Source organism: Lonchura striata, chromosome 2, assembly GCF_046129695.1.
Source record: "Lonchura striata isolate bLonStr1 chromosome 2, bLonStr1.mat, whole genome shotgun sequence".
Lineage (NCBI taxonomy): Eukaryota > Metazoa > Chordata > Aves > Passeriformes > Estrildidae > Lonchura > Lonchura striata.
In genome coordinates, this window is record NC_134604.1 from 13,268,449 (window position 1) to 13,289,392 (window position 20,944).

Consider the following 20,944-nt stretch of genomic DNA (forward strand, 5'->3'; position numbering starts at 1 on the left):
ATTTGTAATTAGTGCATGGAAAGATGTAGATAGAAGTGCTTGTGAGTCCACACAGCTGCTTTTATCATCAGCTTTAGGAGGAAGTCAACTTAACAAAATGAAAGCCATCAGATACAGAATATGTTTATTCCCTCTTCTTCCCTTTACACAAATGTTATGTTTTATTATTGTTATAGAGAAATCAAATAAGCTTTCCCAGTAGTGCTACAGTGTATGAAATAAAGCTGAGGACTAAACTTTTACACTCAAAGTATTTTTATTTTCTATTATTCATATTTATGTGTATGTGATAGAAATAGTGTCTAAGTCCTTCTGCTGCTCTTTGATTTCCTTTCTTATAGTTCATTCTGGCAGTGGAGATTATCTATATTATTATTTTGAAAGAGAGAGTGATCAATCTTTTTTTCCACAGGGCTTCACAGATTAATTTTGTAAACTCAAAATATTAAAATAGGGGAAAGCATAACATACCCCCAATCCAGACTACAGGATAATTAGCTCCTCCAATTTTTTAAATTTATTTGCCTGTAATTTATGTTTTGTCTCACTTGTGCTTAATCCTGTTCATCTGTATGTTGTGCTCTGTGCACTGCAGGGCAGCCCAATTGCCCAAGTCTTGCTGCTGTGCTGAAAGGTTGGGCTGTAATTTAGTTTCTGCTTGGCCAGCAGAGGTTTGTGGTAGCATGACACTGCTTGCTGAGTTTATTTTTCCTGTGACCCTTACTGTCAATAGCAAACCTAAAATAGACTTGTATCCCCTCTGGCTTTGCTCTGAAGGTTGCTTGTCAGCCTAGCTGCCACTGATTATTAGGAAGTGCTTCTTGTAAGTGATAAATAAAAATCTCAAAGGGATATTTAATTTCATTGTTTATTTCTGTGTTCAGACTAAACAAAGAATATATTCTTTGTTCCTGTATTAAAGAATGATGGGTACAGTGCTTCAATTTTGAAACCTTTTGAAAGTACAACGTTTAAAAGATTGTCTAAGTCCTTATGCACACCCCTGAAAAGACATTTTGAGGGCACGTACAACTTCTGGTCCACATCTGGGAAGTTGGTGAATTCTTCTCATCCCTCCTCAGAGTTGCAGGCATTTTGTGATTCCCAAAAGCAGCATCTTCTCTTCCTTCCAGGCCTTATCTGAGCAGCAACCAGCTAACATGCTTCTTTGTGCTGAATGGAGTGCCATAAAATTACCCAGTGGTAATTACCTTACCTTAGTGAAGATTCTCTGACTACAGTAAATTACCCAGCAGACCTCAGTAAAAATTAATTGTGTAAATCTACCCCAGAGACTGCTTTTGAAGCCTTAAAGTGAAATCAAATCATTTGAACTTCAAACCTAATCACTGCACTTCTAAAATGGCAGCTGTGATGTGATCCGTGCTAATGGACTCGGTGAGATTTTGCTCAAAAGCTGACCACACTCCCAAATGACAGCACTAATAAGCTAAATATGTGTTATGTAAAGAAGTGTCTAGAGAGGCAATTTTGAGTAAATTCCATATTGGCAGACGCAGATGTGCAGTGAATTGTCAGCCTGACAAATCTATAGCCATCAGCTAACTTGCTTCCACAGGCTGTTCCAACATGTTTGTGTGATAAGCACACTTCTTCTTTTGTGGGCTGTTATTAGATTCTTTTGCAATGAACATCTGGACTTGACTTTCAAATCAGGCAGCTATTCCATGAGAATGTTGGAATCGTTGTCCTGGAAATAAAGGTATTGATTTTGCATTAAGTAAAGACAGCCCAGGGAGTGCAGCAGGCTGCGGATGGGATCAGGCACGCGCTGTGCGGCCGTGTAGAACACGGGGTGTCCGTGTGTGCACACGTGTCTGACAGCACCCTGCCCTCTCACCCCTGATGTAACAACAAATGGAAGCTTCCCTGATGGCAAAATGGGTCCAGAATTTCTTCTGGTGCAAGCAGAGTAATTTCATCAAAGAGAGTTCCCTGACGCTCACTAGGAGGGTTTAGCGCACTGTTTCTTCTTGACCGCTTTAAAGTTTTTGTTGGAACAGAGTTTCTGAAATACACATTCTGAATGTGTATGAGTTAAAAATGTATGTGAATATATAAAAATATATTAATTGTATTATATAATGTACTGCACCTTCATATAGCACTACTTGTAGTGCCATATAATAAATAAGGCATTCTAAAGAAAAGGCAAGAAAAGGGTCGTGAATAGTTGGGTTCTGGACTCTGTGTCTGTGATATATAATAGATATATAATAGATAGATATATATAGGTATATCTATATTTAGATAGATATATAATATATAAAAGACTCAGAGCTGCCCATCGGAACAGTATATAGAGACAAAACCCCTGACTTTTTCATTAAGTCTTAATGTTCAATTCTAATGAATGTCACATGTTAGATATGTTTGTGGCTCTTCAAGGTGTCTGTCTCCACCCAGATTTGCTGACTTTTTGTAGCTCAGAAAGGGCAGATGTGTGCCCATGCAAAAGCACACAAAATGGGACACTTCTTAGCTATGATAAAATAGGAGAGGAAAGGAAAACTTTTCTCTGCTGCCTACATATGGTCCTTCTGTACTGTAAATGATTAAAATAGGTGTCACACATTCAGTTTCTTTAAACTGTGTGACCATTTGTCTTTTTGAAGCTGATTCTAATTTTCTCTTCATGTGCTCCTTTCTCTTTACTTAATTTAGTTGTTTCCCCCAATATTGTGCTTAAAAAACATCTTTGCTTTTGCTTTTGCACTTTGGCATATCTCCCTCATTCTCTCCTTTACTTTGAAGTAATTTACTTTTTTTTTTTTTTTTTTTTTTTTTTTTTTTTGAATTGTGGTATGTCTCCCAGAATTATCTCAGTGTTTAGTGGCACCTATGCTTCAGGAACAAGGGCACATCTCCCTTTTTTTGGAAGGAGCTTTTACTCTCAAGGCAGAGAATAAGTTTTTCTGAAGTGAAGAAAATATGAGAGTTAAAAGAAGTTTCCTTCACTGATGCTGATCTCTTTGGTTTCTGATCAGTAGACAGCGTTGGTCATTCTCATTTGCTTGTGACCATCTTTTCATTACACTGTGTGACACTCTGACAGATACACTGGCTAGAAATAAAATTTGGTAACGTTTGGTGTGATTACACACTGCCACCATCTTTATATGAACAATCTGGTAAGAAATGCATCCCCAGAGTCAGGAAATTATTTGTTAACTAGAATAATAAGGTGTCATAGCATAGCCTTCCAGATTTTCTATGACTTTTTTTTTAAAATGGTCCCAAAATACTATGTGAGCTCAAACAAATAGCCTGTGTATTGAGTCAGGAGTGAAAATAGTTGCAATTCTTGTGAGAATTGAAACTTGTTTTGATGTTACCAAGAGAAAAAATGCCTGTGTAATGATAACTTCACTCAATTAGTTTAACCACACAATTCTGCTATAACTTCTGATACAGTGAAAAGACCTGGATGCTCCAGGGATGTAATTCCCTAGAGTCACCAAAAAAAAAAAAAAAAAAAAAAAAAAAAAAAAAAACCACCAAAAACAAACAAACAAACAAACAAAAAAAGAGCAAAAAAACCTCACCTGAGATTTGCACATCCAGGGCATTGCAGTTCTCCATTTCAAACTAGCACAATTTATTCTCTTCCTACAACAGTTTTATCATGGTGTTATTTGAGTGGTTTGGAACTGTGATACCTCAGAGACCTCTGGAACTTGTGGAAGGAGGCCAATATTTGAAGCTTGATCTTATTGATTAAAGCCAACTTTTGTTCCAGCTCAAGAAGGAAGAGGGGGCTTTATTTTCTGTCTGATGTGCAGACAGGACCTTGTCTTTCACAAAGCCTCTGATCACAGACTATCTCTGTAAGCCTAAGCAAGCAGGGATATCCTTCACTTCCAGGAAAACCTGTGAGCTGCTCAGGTCCTGCAGAATCTCATGAGGAAAAACAGGATGTTTTCAGAAATGGCTCGCTGAATCTGAAAGGAGCCAAAATCTCTTTGACTGCTGCTCCCATCCTGTAGAGATCTACCCTCTGAGCTCTGTTCCTTCTCTTCTCTTTCACTGAAGATGTTCTGCTGGATTGCTGTGACCTTAAGAAGGAGACAATTCTGGTGTCTTCCAGCTGATTCTCTCATATATAAGTTTATCCTTTTTACACATTCAGCTTCCCACCTGAGACTCACCCAGTTTGTGATACTCAACCAACCCAAACAGGTTTGGGTTTTGTTTTGTTTTTTTCTTGTTCCTGAATTCACCCTGTGGATGTTAATATGGAAAATAAATATATCTAAATACAATACTTTGAGGAACAGCTGTTGGTCTATCTCCTTTAAAGGAGGGATGTTTCTATACTTACCAGTGTAAGATGCAGAAAAAAACAGTAATAATAAGAATGCAATTTAAAAGCTACAGTTTCAGTACTCTACATCTCTTCATATTGAATGAAAATTAAGTAGAACATTAATTATATAGCTCAATAATTATGCAGGCACTTTGTTAATTTGTACAGTTACATTTCTTAAACTTTTAATATTGATGAATGCTTGAAATAAATGAAACTTAAAGGAAATGAAACTTACTGTACACAGTAAAGGATGATATCTGTGACCAGAAAAGTTCACTGCTACAATTTGCATGTTTAAATGAGATCAATTAGGTTAATGACAGATGAAAACAAGAAATCCATTATTTAAATGCAAAATAATTCATAAAATTGTAAGTCCATTTACTGCCAAACTTTCATCTTTCAAAGGGGATATCCAGTTCAAAGGGTTAATGTACAATCCTGACCTTTACCGTCTGGAGGTTTATGTTCAAATACAGTTTACAAGTGAAATATAATCTAATTTATTTCTTTGTAAAACCTTACGTAGAAAATACACAGAGTGGCTTGTCTACTCTGCATAAAAACTTTGAAATCTGGCATGGGTGGGATATTCCATGTGCCTGTTTGTGACTAAGAGTGGGCTCCAGAAGGTTTTAAAGGAAGTTTGGGAGGGAGGGCTTAATAATATTAAAAGTACGAAAGACTAGCAAGCAGATGAGGCAGTCTGGAGGAAAAGATAAAAAATAAATTTAGAGATCATTACCAGAACCTCCCAAGGAAGAGAAGTTTGCCATTCATGAGGGTGGGATGCATATTTTCAAGAAGCAAATCAAATTTTCATTTCCTGATGCTACTGCTTAGTTATTTTTACATAGACTAAACTTTTATAGTGTCCAATATCTGATATGAATGTCAGAAAAAGGACTGAAAATATATTTGGAAATGCTGAGCATCCAGAACTCTATTTTAACTCCTCCAACAATTATGGATGTGCTATAGTTCTTAAGCCGTATTCAACATAATTTAAGTCAGACACAACAGAACAATGAAGGCTTTAAACAAAAGAATCTGAGAAGATAAAGTTACACTGAAAGGTCACGAGCTCTCTCAAAGTTCAGAATTTCTTTATAATGTGGTTTAGGCAGAAGACTTTTCTTTGTCTTTTGTTTCCTTCTCTTAACAGCAAAAAGTGAGATAAAACATGAGTAAGTTGGAGAGAGCACAGTGTAAGGCAATGGAGATGCTAAATGGAACAGATTTTACTGTTTACTCTGAAAAAGTGGCATGACAAAAATAATTAGACAAGAAAGTTGAAAGTTGTAAAACTAAGCTTCATTGCTTGCATTCACTGGAGAAAACAGAACTGATTTGCAAAGAAAATATTGTTTCTACCGTATCATTCATGTGTGGATGGGACTTAATGCCTAATTCAGAAAGCAGTGACCCATTCTGCAATGCCATGTAAAGGAGAGTGGCTGGTGCTGTCTCCATGGAGGGACACACACTCAGAACTGGGGTGACAGTGCCATTCTGTCTTTCACTTAATTCAGCAGGGGCTACTGATGTGTTCACATTTATCTCTGCATGTGTTAAGGCCAAGCACAAAGTAGGTAAGAATGATCAAAGAACACATTATGTGACAAAGGCAGGGTAAGGTTGTAAACATTTGATATGGAGCAGGGGGGAATGTGGAGCTTTGATGTTGTACTTCCAGTTTCTCTTTCACCCTCCCAAAACCCCAAGCCACATGTTATGTACTACCACATTTCATTCCTTTATTGTGTTTTAGTAATTGTGGTGAAGGAGCCTGGCATGGCCAGCAGGTGAGGTGCTGAAACAAGTCCAATGGATGTCTTTAACAAAGTACCACATAATCAGTGCCCACAGAATTAGTAACCTAAATGGTTTCCTGCCAGGTTGGTGCTCAAATTCAGGCACTCATGTAATATGAGTGTCAGGAGGGAATATCTGACTGATCAATTCTTTCTTTTCCCCCACACTGGCATCCACTTTCTTGTTTTGCATCCAGGAGAGTGTATTTACACTCTTCTGTTACAAGCTGTTAATACTCTTTCCTACAAAAACATCATTTTAAAATAAACCAGCTGAGATTAAGGATGACACAACAGAATTCATCAAGGAATCTCAGGTATCAAAGGGACCATATGCTGTTTCTGGTCCTGCTTAACTGTAAAGCAGTTTAAAGGAGACAAAAAGAAGACATTGGAATATCCATGTGAATATGGTACCAAGTATTTACTTCCATCAAGTGAAGTATTGAAGTATTATCATAAAGCTTAATTCCACTGTGTTGTTGAATACTTTTATTGAAATTAAATGCCATTTGCATGGCACAATTGCTTGAATGACTTGAATTATTGAATGACTCACCCACAAATATTATGAATTAAATAATTTTTCAGTTACATAATATTGATTTTTTTCCTCTCATCCATTTAAGCAATGAGTTATTCATTCTTTTCTGAAGCAGAGCATCAAACTTTGTGTATCTGCCAGGCTACTTTGTTGAAATTACCAAGGCAAACTTGCACCTTAGTGCTTATTCAAGGCAGCAGTGCACAGACAGAAGCCATGCTGCTTGCCATTTACAAAATAAGCCAAATTTGGGGGAAATGCTGATTCACAGCTGTAGGATACACAGCTGGTAAGTGTAAAAGCTATTAAAAATGGTGAGCACTTGCACAGAGCTGATTAAAGTGCTTCTCTCTCCTCTTTCTTGTCTCATTTAGGATATCCAATCTGATGCTTATTTTTCTGCATACCAGAGTGGTTTGTCCTTGGAATTTATTTTAAAGTCTCTTCTTTCCTAAGCTTATTTTCTTACAATTTTTAGAAATAGAAATAAAATTATGTAGGACTAGAGAATTTTCAATGAGGTTTATAATTGCTATCCATGTATGAAAATTATTATAATCTCATGGTTTCTGAAGGAAAAAAAAAATTCCTGAAACTTGCTTGTGCTTACTCCAGTGCTAATTAATTTAGAAAGTAGATAAATCATCATTTTCAGAGGTATCTGCTTATTTTATCTTTGCATCTGGAAATGATGGAAAGGTTCCAAGGATATAAGAGAGAGGAAAAGTGCAATGAAAAATGTAGAAGGCTGTGACATAAACAGATTTCACAAACATGCATTTTGAAAAAAATAGACAAAAATGGGTAGACAATAAATGAATTAGTCTCTCAGGAAAAACTTTTAAAATCTTATCATCTGGCAGCCATTTATTACCAGGTAGCAATAATCTTTTATTATCGGACTGTTAGATTTTTATAACATTTTTTAAAATGATAGCACCAGAATTGTTGTTCACTGCTACAGTAAAACATCTGAGAAATTTATGAAAGCTTTTCAGTATTCAGAAGGTTTGCAGTCATAAAGTAAAACCATGAAGTAAAGACATGCTCTTGGTAGCTCATAATTTAGCTAAAACTGTAAGAAGAAAAATGTTTTGTAATGAACCAGTTATAGTAACTTGCACTCTGGTACAAAGAGGAAATGGTGGTTTGTGTTCAAATCAAAAAACAACAAGGTAAATATATTTATTAAAAATGGCAGAGTAAATATGAGTATTATAGACCCAGGCAGGAGGTACCGCTGCACAAGATTAAGTTATTAATTCAGAACTTGGAGTATTCTGGAAGCAGTCAGTGGGTAATGGGAGGAGGGTGGGGCTTGTCCTTTTCCTTGCCAGCTGATCTGGCAGCCGTGACACAGATGTTACACCACAGAAAAGCTCTGCGCGTTTTATCTGGGCTGCCTGGAGCTCAGCTGAGTGTGCTCTGAACTGGCAAGTAATTAATAAGACATGTGCCCTGTGTTGCTTAGGGCCCAGGAAGGTAAAACCTGGCATCCATGGGATGCTCAGTGATCACAGGGGGAAGAAGTGCTCTGTCACACAAGCACAGCTTTCTTCCTGAACGGATCCTTCATCGTATTCCACACTGTTGGATCTCAGTGCTCAGCTAAGTTGCTATACAAAGCCTTTTCTTACTAGCAGCGCTTTTAAGGCTTTTTAAATCCTTGAATATAGGAGAAAATTTCTAGTGACAAAAGATAATTAAAACCATCTACTCATCATCCTAAGAGATTAAATAAGGTGGTAGTATCAATGCTTTTAGCAGGAGGATTGTAAGTAACACGTGTAGCACATCCTGATGTATTGTGAGCTCTTGCTTCCCCTGACAAATGCTGACAGCAAAGTGTTTTCCCTTCCCTGGACCTTTCCCATGTCTTTCCTTTTGCTGTTAACATAATTTGCACTCAAACAGCAAGTCCAGCAAGGATCACAGGTTTCATTACAACAATCTCAGCTTCTTGCTGCAGCTGGTGAGACGTTCATAACATCAACTACAGAGAGAGAGTCACTTTTAAAGGAAAGATGCATCAGAATCAAAGTATTCCAGCAGAGACCTAGGGTCAAGTGATGTTAATGAGCTGCTTTCAATTATTTATAACACAATTAGGGACAGGATTGTTTCTGCCCTGGTTTTGAGATAGGCACCTGACAATTTGGCTGCATGGAAACTAATGAGTTAGAAGAGTCTTGTTTTGGAGGTTTAATATGTTTGTTGTAGTGCTATATTGTGTAGAGCTGTTAAGTTTTTGTTCATCACATGCAAATATTTGACCAGCTCTTTTTTTCTACAGTTTTCACCAGGTTTAGCTCTTTTTACTAGAACTTTCAAGACTAAGTAGGGCATTGTGAAAAGAAAAAGAAAAAAAGTAAACAATCCCTCATGTTTTAAAACAAAGAGATTTAGGCAGCATATATCACACTAATAGGTGCCATGCATACAGGAAAGAAACTGACCAATGGATTTTTCCTTTTGAACCCCAAAGACTCATAAACTAAAATAATTCAAAAGATTTATCTTTCTCTATGCACCTTGTATATATTGAACATTATATGTTACTGTCATCAAATGGAACATTTTTTCTGTGCCAGGTCTTTTAATATTCTACAACTGAAAAAATACTTTGGTGAAGTAAAAACAGAGGAAGCCAAGAGAAATGTGATTTCTGCTTGACACTATGTCCTGGGTTGACTAGTCAACCACTATCACCCATTTCCCTAAAATTATGTAAACCAACCTACCCAAAACTAAAAGTTGGAAGTTGAGACCAATACTACTTTATTAATTTATTATTACTTAAACAGTAAATAAATCTTTTGTTTTTAAATATTAATTATTGGATTGCTTTGATCATGAGAAAGTCATGCTAGCTATGTACAAAGAGAAGGTCCAAACTTATGGCAAAATTACTGTATAGCATGTGTGACCTTAAATGGATAATACAGAAGGAGATTTTAATTGAAATGTGGTAGAACCCACATCCTATGTGATGTCATTTTACTTTGGGAAGTAGGAATCACAGACTTCATGCAATAAACAAGTTTAAAAAGATGGGAAGGGACATTGCATTCCATATGAAATAATAGTGTGGAAACATAATTGCCCTAGCTGAGTGTGTACGTGTTACCAGTTTGGACAAAGTTTTTTTAAGTTTGTGTTGGTATTAGTAAAATAGCTAGGATCTGCTTATGGTATTGTGTTTACATTTAATTATTTTATTTTTAAAACATAATTAAACATTCAAACACATTGTCATCCTTGACATGTAGGAAGGCTACTCTGAGGCCACCAGCTCAAAATTAAAAAAAATTAATTAAATTTTTTGCATGTAAAGCCCAAGAATGAATGTACCAAAACCACTTGATGCTAAGGATTGACACATTCCTAGGAAACAGGTGGGGATTTTTAAAATTTAATGGGTTTTTCTTTTTTCTTTGTGTCAATATCCTAATCTGGCTCTAGAAAACTTTCCTAAATGTAAAATGAAGGGTATATTCCAGATTATGTTGGCACTGAATGTAAATGGAGACAATTTGCACAGTATTGAATTGCTTGAGGAATTCTAACTAATGATGTGTATTGGGCTAAAAATTTTATAATACCTGGGTGTTTTTTTTTAGTTTGTCAGAATATCCTGATTTATCCAAACTAAGAAATAGGTAAGAAGAAAAGCCTTTTCAGATTCAAGGTGAAATCTTAGTTCAAAATCTGGCTGGAAGTGAGACCTTGGCATTCCTGTCTGACTTCTGCTATTGCATGGGAGGTCCTTGCACTCTGAACCTGACCAAACCCTTAATCCATGATCTCCAAAGGTTGAATGTTCTAATCTCTAAATTACTGTCAAATAAGTATTTTGCTGGATCTGATCAACGTAGTGTGAATACTTCAGTACTCAGTGGAGTAAGTAACCTCTTTTTCTCATTAATCACTGCATGGGGTTTAATAACTGATTTGATTGATTACAACCTCTCACAAAAATCAAATTATGTGTAAGTGAGGGAGTGTAGAAGTGACTTCCTGAGTCATGGAGGTAGAGCAGGTCTCTAAAATGTAGACTGCTGAAGTACAGGACCCTTGGCATAATAATTCTGTTCTGGTAAGGGTAAAGAAGGAGGTGTCCTTGTTCTGTTCTGCTTTCTGAGGATTCAGCTACATATATTTGGGTTGCTAAGTTTAAACTTCATAATATGTTATTGCATCTATTTCTTTTTTTAAAAAAATCTATAATTCAGCAGAAAATTTGCAAATTAGGAGCTCTGACTTGTCTCTGTACATCTGATACAATATTCCTATGTAAATTTCTGCAGAGGAGAGACAGACTTTTTCTGTTAATCCTCCTTTTACTGGAGTGCCAATGGAAGCTGAGATTTGGCTTTTAACAAAATGTGTAGAGAAATCTAGTGGCAAGGAGTTTATAAACAGCTAAAGTAATACTTACATCAGAATTACCTGGAGGAAAGACTGCTGCACAGTTCTTTGCATAGGTGCATTTTCAGCATGCTTGGAATTGTGATGACTACAAGATCATGAATCCTCCTACTCCTTAAGAGTCTAGTCTACTGCTTCCAATTGTTATTTCTTAAAAGCAAGAAATAACTATGAAATGAAATATATGTATTCCACCCACCCTAACACTCACCCAAGAAGAAAGATGGTCTTATTTTCTGTTTCTGGGATTGTAATTATATTGGCTGAAGATGATTACATTAGGGAGGGATTATTTGATAAAATAGCATGTTTCTATCATAACCTCATGATACTGCTACCCCTTTGTCTTACAAAATGATTCTTCATGTGCTTATTCCTACACACCTGTTGCTGATTAATACCCTAGGAAGCAAAGGGTTGTACTTTGATTTAGTACAACTTTGATTTAAAACCTAGTCAGAGCTGTGAGTTCCATGAAAGGTTTTGCTAAGAACTGATGGCATCAAAGACTTCTGAAGATACATATGAGAAACAGGCCAAATTCCACTTTTACTTCTTTGGCACTAAGAAGAAACTCGTAGAGATTAATTGCCTGATTCTGTTGTTGGCCTGTTTCGCAATCTTAGCAAATTTGTTTACTTTTATGAATTTAGTTTTACATTTTTACACTGTATTTGTCAAGGGTTTGCACATGAAGTATAACATAATTTACCATGCAGGATTTTTTCCAGCAGCCTTCATGTGATTACTTTATATGAGTAAATTTATGTGTAGGAATTTAATCCTGCATGTAACCTTATAAAGGCTTGGTGATAAAATAATATAAATATATACTGAATTCTATTTTACTTCAAGCGGTGTAAAAACAACAAGTACATTCTGAAAGCAAACACACACACCTTTAAGCATAGAAGATCTGATTAAGGGCAAAGGTCTAGTGACTGATAAGAACCACCTTTATTTTGAAAATAGCTTCACAGAGATTAAATCAGCCAGTAATGTAGTTCCACAAGGTATGAATGTTGCAATTAGTTTCTGCTAAAAGTAAAACAAAAGTCAAGTGTTGAAGTGTTTAATTTCTTCATGTGTCAAATCAGATTTTTTACCAGTATAAGCTGGTATCACTTTTCCACACATGTTTACTGATTTTGTGAGTTGCTGAAGATGCCATAGCCTGATCAAAAATAGATAAATCTTCCCAGAGCTTTGGAATAGGTTCCCCAGGCTTGTGAGGTGAGATGAGACCAAATCTTAGAAAGATGGATGAAGCAGAATCACTCAGTGGAACTTTTGCCTTTGGTCTGCTGAATCACAAAAGGTTATACAAAAAAAACCCACCATGCCATAATTCTTACCTGTAGCTGGTATGTCCAGAAACAAATGAGCAGATTCTGTGCTCATGGAGGGTAGAAAATATGTAAAGACCTGTTTGAACCTCAGTTCAGGTTGCTGGTAGCAATCAGTTGCAGTTCATAAGGACCTCATTACTCAAACTAAAGACTGGAGGGCCAAAGAAGCTCTCACTGCTGGAGATGGATGTAATGAAAAAAGTCACTGGGTACTGAAAGTAGTGTGTTTTACTGAGAAACCTTGCTGTGGTGCTTACACCCATATAAACCACTGGGTTTTTTTAATAGAATTGGACTTTTCACAAAACTTATTCTTTCTGGAATACTTATCTCCTCCATAATATTCTTAGAACTCAGGATAAGGACATTTATAATTATTGTAAAGAAACTGTAGTCATCCCTCCCTTGGTCAGAAGAATTTTGCTTTGAATACTGACCTATGGTATTTTATTGTCATGAAATTGCTGGGTTAAATACTAAAAAATATTCAAGTTCAGATAAGTTCAGCTGGTAGACATTGGTATTTTTCTATGGAGTTTAGAGGAGGAGGAAAAGATCTGACCCACATTAAAACCCTTGACTCTACTCCTTTGTTCTGGTTGTAGGAGGAGATTTTTTTTGGACATATCTACATTATTTATAACAAGCTGATAAAGATATCTGAAAAGAAATCAACCTCTTTCTGTATTACAGTTCTTGATTTTCTTTCTTTAGGCTGTTTTCTAATGGTTTTTGCTGGAGATCATGTGATGTTCCAGTTGTTATGATTAATACTTTTAAGTGTGACAGGTCAAAACTCACAGTATTGATAGAGTACATTTATACTTTTCAAGTTCTTCCAAAATGGGCAGTCACAGTGGGAGGTACTGTTTTGTAATAGCATTTTGTGTTCTGGAAAAGTACCAGTCAGCAGGATTCTATCATCTTTGTAAAAATAAGATATTTAGGTTTGTTTTGATTCAATTCAATTATTCTGAAGATTTCTTCTCATTTAAATTGTTGATGTGAATGTCAAAATAGTGGGCAGGTTTATCTTTAAAAGTTTTCCCTTTTTAAGTGTACACTTTAATTCTGGAGAGAAATCAAGCATGGCCTAAAAAGAAAAAATGGAAACAGTAATATTGAGAATAAATCACTCAAAATAGAATATCTACTTTTTGAAAAAGAATCATTATTAAAATGCAAAAGTTTTCCATTGTTTTCTTCTGTAAAAATTATATATTGAATTAAACTCTGTGCTTTCTGCTTTAGAGAAACAAGTAGTTACTCTTTAAGTCAATTAGCAGGGAAACCCATGAGGGAAATGCATTTCCTACACCACTTTGTTGTGCCTTAGAGAGCAAAGGATAAATATAAGACATTTCTGCGTTAGTAAGCTCTGTTTAGAAGTGCACGGAGAACAGAGAGCTGCCTGGTGCATTAAAGGAGGAATGGGAACTTTAAGTTTGGGCAAACAGAACTGCATTGATCCATGCAGACAAAAGCTTAATTGTCTGGAATCCTCTCTTCAATTTTATTTGGGTCATTTACAGTATTGCATAAAATGCTGATAATTTTAAAAAATATTTAAGCCAGGAGTAATAGTTAGATTGCCCTTTAATTTCTTCCTTCACCTGTGGCTGTCAGGATTACTTCCATCAAAGTTTTGCTCTTTTTCATATTTCTCTGGAAACCTCTTGATCTCATTGCATTAGTTGTCTCCCTCCCTGAGTTAAATTCTTTATGTATTCCTATCTGATACTAATTTGCTCCTCTGGTTCAATGTATAGTCAAGAGAGTAATTTATTCATCTTCAACAGCACCACTGAAATCACAGAAGTACTTGATGCCCTGATTTATTAAGGCACTTGAGGTCAGTGCCTTCAGCATGTGCTAAAAATGAAGCAAATGCCAGCCTGGGCTCCAAAGGATTAGTCACCTGCATAATGGTTTGCAGGGTCCTTAAAAGTATGAACTTGTGGAGCAGATTTGCTACTGGTGTAAGGTTAGAGCAGCTGTTCTCGAAAGCTGAATGATGCTGAAAATACTTTCAGTGGAATTACAGAGAGCCTGCACTAAGCCTTTCCCTCTTCTTGTCTTGTGCCATGCTGTTACTCCGTGGTGTGTAAAAATAAAAAATCAAAAATTAGAATATTTTTTTTTTACAGCATATCTTTTTAATTCTTTTTTCGGTTGATTTTGTGGGGTAGTATTATCATGCTCTTTCACATTTACTTGATGAGAGGGCATCTGTGGTGTCACTGCTAAGGAAAAGAGCAACTGCAAATTGAATGAGACAAAACTTAGGTATCCTAGATTTGCATGATAAAGTGATTTGTATTAGGAAGCTATAGAGAAAGAAACCATGAGGACAAATATAAACTTTTATACTTAATCTGATTTTTTTTTTCCACTCTGACAATGAAATTTGTTTTTCTTCTTCCTAAGGAAAAAATGTGATACATTCCTTTCTTTTTTTTTTTTTTTCCTTATAAAGGTGGCCCTCTCAGTCATATGTTGACTATGAAAATATATTCTTGCAAGCCAGGTGGCAACTATTTTAAAAGTTAAAGATCTATTTCAAATGCTTATTTGGCATGAATTCACAGTAGCTGTATTGTGTATTTTTTGCAATTAAAACTATAAAACTAATCCAAACACATTAGACAGATTGCAGATTCCTCTGTAGTACTTTTGGCAGATATTTGAAACATTCTCTTTGCAAATTCTGTTTAAGATTGTTATGGTTTAGGGGCAGCTTTATTGCATTTCAGAAATAATATCCTGTAAAATGTCTGTAACAAGGTATTTTATCTGAAAGCCCATTGTAGCTTTCTTATTATGAGTTTCAAGCTTCTGCAACAACAAAAGGGTTCTTATTCAAATGTACACTATTGCATTCATTCCTCTAATAGTAGCATTCCATCATATCAGCCTAAAAATAGGCAAACAATTGCATGGAGTACTTGTTATTCATCCTAGATTTTTTTTTTATTTATCTTGTTGTTAGATATCAGACTTTTGGATAGTCAATGGAGTATTTGCATCAAATACAGAAATAAAAAAATTGTTTTTTCTTAGTATACACATGCTTTCTATCTGTGTCTCCTAGGGATATAAAAAGTTACTGGTTTAGTTACATTGGTCATTTTTATTGCCTTCCTGAAGACAATGGAAATTGCACAAGGCTCCATATGAAACTGTCTCCAAGTGTAAATTAAATCTGTAGTTTAGTCTGTTGTAAATAGAGAAGAATGTACTCTTAGATAATAAATCTTTTTTGTGTATATCAACAAGTTGTCTATTTTTTTCTTCCTAGATACACCTTTAGTTAAAATCATTTCTTCCAATTCATGGCCTGAAGAAGGACAATCTATAATTTTGACTTGTGAATCCAAAGGAAAACCAGTGTAAGTGATTTAACAAGTAATATGTTTTTTGTTATTTTACTTATTCTGCTGTGACTGCAATCCTCAGCTGCAGAAATCTACTGGCATTGTCTCCTCCTGGGGTGTAAAGTACTCTCTGGTGTAGAAAACCCCTTGAAGCCTGTCTTCATTAAGTGTCTATAGAAGATTGCTCTTTTATTTGTCATCTATTTTAGTTTTCAGGAAGAATTCCAGCTGTGAGATTTTTTTTTTCCCATCAGGTATGTCAACCTGAAAGGTGTGCACATTTAATCTATCTCTGTTTACATCATTAAACTGATGATAGAGGAGAAAACATCTCATGAAAATCTTCCTACATCAACCAGCCTCAAAAAAAGAAAAAAAATCGAACTTTGACTGCCATTTACAGGGGAATTTGAAGTTTAATTATATGTGCAAGCTGGCTGCCTCTTTCTACCAGGATTTGGAAAAGTGTAGCCTGCTTTAAGAATGTAAATTGTTTTTCTTTGGAATTAGCATCCTTGCTATTAATATCTTTAAAGACAAATCTGCAGAGGCTAACCCTTGCACAGAATCTACTACTTAAATAGACTTGACTCTTGAAAACAGTTAACTTCTCAGAGGGGCTGTTATATATTTGCTCATAAATACATATATATATAATCCAATTGCTTAATATTGCTTAATATTTAGTTATTATGAATCAAGTTTCTTAAATATTGATCTTATACTCAAAAGATCAATATATAGTGTCATGATGATACTCAGATTTAGAATGGTCTTGAAAATGGTAATGGAATAATATTTTGAACCTAAAAAAGGTGCAAATTACATGACAAAAATCATGTCATTTATGGCTGATTTTCTCCCTGGTGTAATTTTAGTGTCTACATGGAATTGCTTTATGTAGGTGCCTGAAGTCAGATTTAGGTCAAGGAAAGCATTTAAGTCCAAAATTTCTATTTTGAAAAGCTCTTCTGAGTTATGCCTGGCATAATTTAAACTCCATAGGTACTTTTTTTTTTTTTTAATATTTTAATATTATGTGCCTGCATCATTTTAAAGCAACTCCTTCATCCAGATCTTGACTGGGTGAGCACCTAGATCATGCTTCTTCCCTGCTTAAGACCAAAACACTGGAAGTCAACCTAATTAGTCTGACCTGATGCTCTATATGATTGGTCTTTTCTGTACCTGTGTACTTCTGATGTATGTGTATTTCTGCGAAAAATACTTCTGTCAGTAACACAAAAATCCATTGTGAGCCATCTCTGGCTTTTATAAGGTACCTGAAGGAGAAGGAGTTATCCTTTTATCTCATATCCAGTGAATATTTCCCTGCATATGAAGAGGTAGAGTCTGTTTCCCCCTTATTTTCAAAATCTGCTGAAGATGTGCAAGTGCTTAATTTTAGGAGAGAGGTCAGCACTGATTGCCCTGAGTGCATCATTGGCTGGGTGATATTTAGTATTTTCCTTATCTCAGACTTAACAGATGAAGTGCTCTTTTTGGCTAATAGACTTGAGGCATTCTAGCCCCACTCAGCTCCTCGCTCACAGCAGGATCAGGGAAAGAATCAGAGGAGTAAAAGTGACATACCTTGACATACACAATATTGCCTATTTGGTAGGCATAATATTCTGGACATACTTTATAAACTAGGAGGCACTAATTATAACTTAATAATTAAAAGAGAGCTCTAATTAAGGTGTTTACTGATTTATTTATTTATTCTAAGTAAAGCTCTGTTCTGTCCTTAAAGGATTCAAATGCAAAACTGACATGTGGTTTTGAAAGAGGAAAAAAAATACTTCACATTACAGAATTATCAAGACAGGGAACCTGAATGTGGTAGCCTTTGGGGCAATCAAATATTTTGCCAATAAATGCACCTCTAATTGTCCAGGCCACAGGCACTGCCAACTTCAGTTGCTCTGCACTGCTTCATTAGGTCAGTTTTTGATGGCACAGGGCCAGTAAGAAATAGGCATCCTCCTGGGAGCAGTTTGCAGTGGCTTAGCATGAGAAACAGGAATGTCATGCCCCCAACCTGCATTGTGAGTACCTCTGGCTGGGAGAGAGAGAGGAATTGGACAGGTCCACTGAGCTCAGATATGTCAGTGTCACAAGGTAAGTGATGAATTGTGGGCTTCATGGAGAGCTCAGGGCCAGCCATGGTCCTTCACAGCTGTTTGCACACTATGGGTTAATTCTGTGTACTTTATGTCACAGGCACAACAGTCTCTCCTGTTTCCTCTAGGCAGCAGTAAATGAACACTTACTTAGAGGTGCATTTCTCTTGTATCCCAGAGCAATTTTCACAAGCTTCCAAGTGGCATTTGAGATGAAAACTGAGAAAGGGTGAAGCCAGGTGGTGGCTGTGGTGACATTGATGATACTGATAGCTGCTGCTGAGGAATTCTTTTCCAAAGGGGAAAAGCAGGATAAGGCTAAAACTGGAATGTACTGACACCATCTTACTGCTTATCACTGTGAAAGGCGAATCACCTTCCTGGAAGGGATTCTGTCCCTCAAACCACTTGCATCATTACCCTGATCCTGTGTTTCCAATCTACAATACAGTCCTGAGGGAAAGCCCTTCCTAACTTTCAGTCCTGTAGCAGGAAATGGGAGGGAAGACTTGCTGAAACCAGCACCTCTGAGATATCAACTGCACTCTGCATCTCTTGCTGAAACAGCATCCTCCAGGGATGCTCCAGGGACAGAGAGTAACTACAGAGAACTGTAGTGGGGGTTAGAGCTAGGGCCCTGCTGAGGTTTCACAATGTAGGATATAAGATTTCTCTTGGCCAGTCATTAGCCATGACTTTGGACAGGAGGAAAAATGTCCTCAGACCCTTGGATGTGAGCAGCATCAGTTGTCACAGCGTGTGAGATGGGCTGGGATTTTCCCAGCCTCCGGGGTTCCCAGTTGCTGTGGATGAGCTCATGTCACCCCAACTTTGTGGCCTTGGTACAGAGATCCCAATGTTGGAACAGGGATGTTGAGGGTGGGCTAAGGGGGAGAAGCTGGAGGCGTGGGAGAGGGCATGGAGAGGAAAATGGAAATGTGATTCAGTGAGGCAAAATAGGAGGGTGAAAGACAGACTGCACTAATTCTGTAACTGTGCAGTTTCACCTCTGCTCCTCACTGGGAGGATGAGGACAGCTCTGGCTCCAGTCTGCCCCTGTGCTAATTTCTGTTACTTCGAGGCAGGAGCTGAAAACGACCTTATTTTGGGTAACCACTGTGCTGCTGCTGTGGAAGTGGGATGATATCAATATCAGGCTTCCTGCCTGCCTGTTCTGTGATGGTTTTGCAGAGGCAGGCCACGTGGATTTGGTGATGCTCTGACCCAGTTGTGTAGCACTTCAGGCACCAGCTCTAAGAAACAGCAGCAGAAGGCTGGTGTTTGGAATATTTTATGGAAAAATCTGTGACATTTTCAATTAAAGTTTTCTGTTGATGCAAAGCAAAAAAAGAAATATATTCATCAGTTTACCTCAGATAAACATGATGCACTCTATTATATGTAATATTGTAAGGGATCTTGAGATATAGCATTTGTGAGGATTTTGTCCAATTGATAAATGCCCAGTTGGCATGAAAAATTTAAGAATTTTCTTTTGGAAAACTTTGAATATGTGTATTTATATTAGCTTAGTATTTCCTTTTGCAAAACTCAGTCACTGGTTTCTTCACACTGTTGAAAATTGTGATTATATTGATGTCCAGGGTTGTTGTGTTTTGGGCTTCTTTTGTTTTGTCCAAATTACAGGTAGAAATGTATTTCTCTCCATAACTCTCTGCTTGATATGACTATTCAACAGCATTTCTTTTTGGAGGTACTGTTATGTAGTTTCAAACCAAATTGAATCTCTTCCCTTTTCAATTCTTAGCACTGCTTTCTTTTCCAGTGTTTTTGGCTGGATCCCTGGACAGCTGTCAGTCTGTAATATTTTAATCAATGAGCTTACCTAATATATATGTAAGGTGTTATTGCATCTTAATTTATTTCTTCTTTTAGCATAATATAGTTTTACAGAGACTTTGTTTATTTTCCAAAGAAGAAAATGTAATTAAACTTCAGAAATCATAGACATCCTTTTTATGTAATGTCTAGACTTTTCTGAAATCATATTGCTTGACAGTATTTTGAGTATTTTAAAATAAACATGAGGTAGCTGTAAAAAATACAGAAAGTAAAGAACAAAATGATAATTTACAGTCATCTATGCTTACAAAATTTTTTAAAAGCCAATGTTTTCTTATCACAAGCTGTAACTTCTATACACTGTTGTGTCTTAACAATATAGTCTAGTGACTCAAAACTGCCCCAAAAGTAAATTCAAAAACTGACCCATAATGAAAGGTTCAATATTTAATATTCTTAGTCACTACTCTCATCAAAGCATGCATGAAATATGTGAGTTTTTAAAGTCAGTGTCATTTCAGGAGAAAGGACGTCAAAATATAATGGAATAATTAGGGCACAGGAAACAAAGAAAAAGTTAGCTGTCTCCTGTGTGCTTTAGAGAAATGTCTTTCCATTCCATGAAACTCAGGGGAATCATAGTACAGTTGGTTGACTAATGTAAAGTGAATATTTGGCCTTGTTTGAGATAAATAGGGAAGATTTTTATTTCAGAAAACTTACATAGATATCCTTCATTAGAATTACACTATTTGTGAGCTTATAAAGTTATAGAGAAAAGCACAACCAAAACCAAACACTAATATGTACAGAGTAGTATAAAGTATGGACAAATAAACATTTTAATGTAAGAAAAGGTGTTCACTTTTAATAATGTGTGCACACCAAAGAGAAAGGCTTGGGCTATAAAGTCATTGTAAATGATGTGTATGGTATTCCCACACATTGTCCTGTCTTTTCTAGCATCTGTTTAAAGAAGACTCCCTTGAGTGAGACAAACATTTTGCAAAGGCTGGTGGAAACAAATACTAACAATAACAGGAAACCCTCACCACCCAGGGAACCCAGAGAGAGAGTGGCTGATTCATTTGAGAAGGACCTGGCAGGGCTCCAGGTGAGGCAGAGGAATGCCAGTGAAGGGAGTCAACTCCTGTTCAGTCACCTGAAAGCAGCCAA

General features: G+C 36.4%; 1 protein-coding gene across 4 annotated transcripts in view; it reads left to right on the top strand.

The window, feature by feature from the left end:
* CADM2 (cell adhesion molecule 2) overlaps nucleotides 1–20,944 on the top strand; it is a 590,742-nt gene that overhangs the window by 484,349 nt on the left and 85,449 nt on the right. For all 4 annotated transcript variants that reach the window (XM_021541252.3, XM_021541238.3, XM_021541246.3 and 1 more), the window contains one exon: nucleotides 15,764–15,854. In XM_021541252.3, coding sequence (XP_021396927.1) covers nucleotides 15,764–15,854 — 91 coding nt within the window. The remainder of the gene's footprint in view (nucleotides 1–15,763; nucleotides 15,855–20,944) is intronic.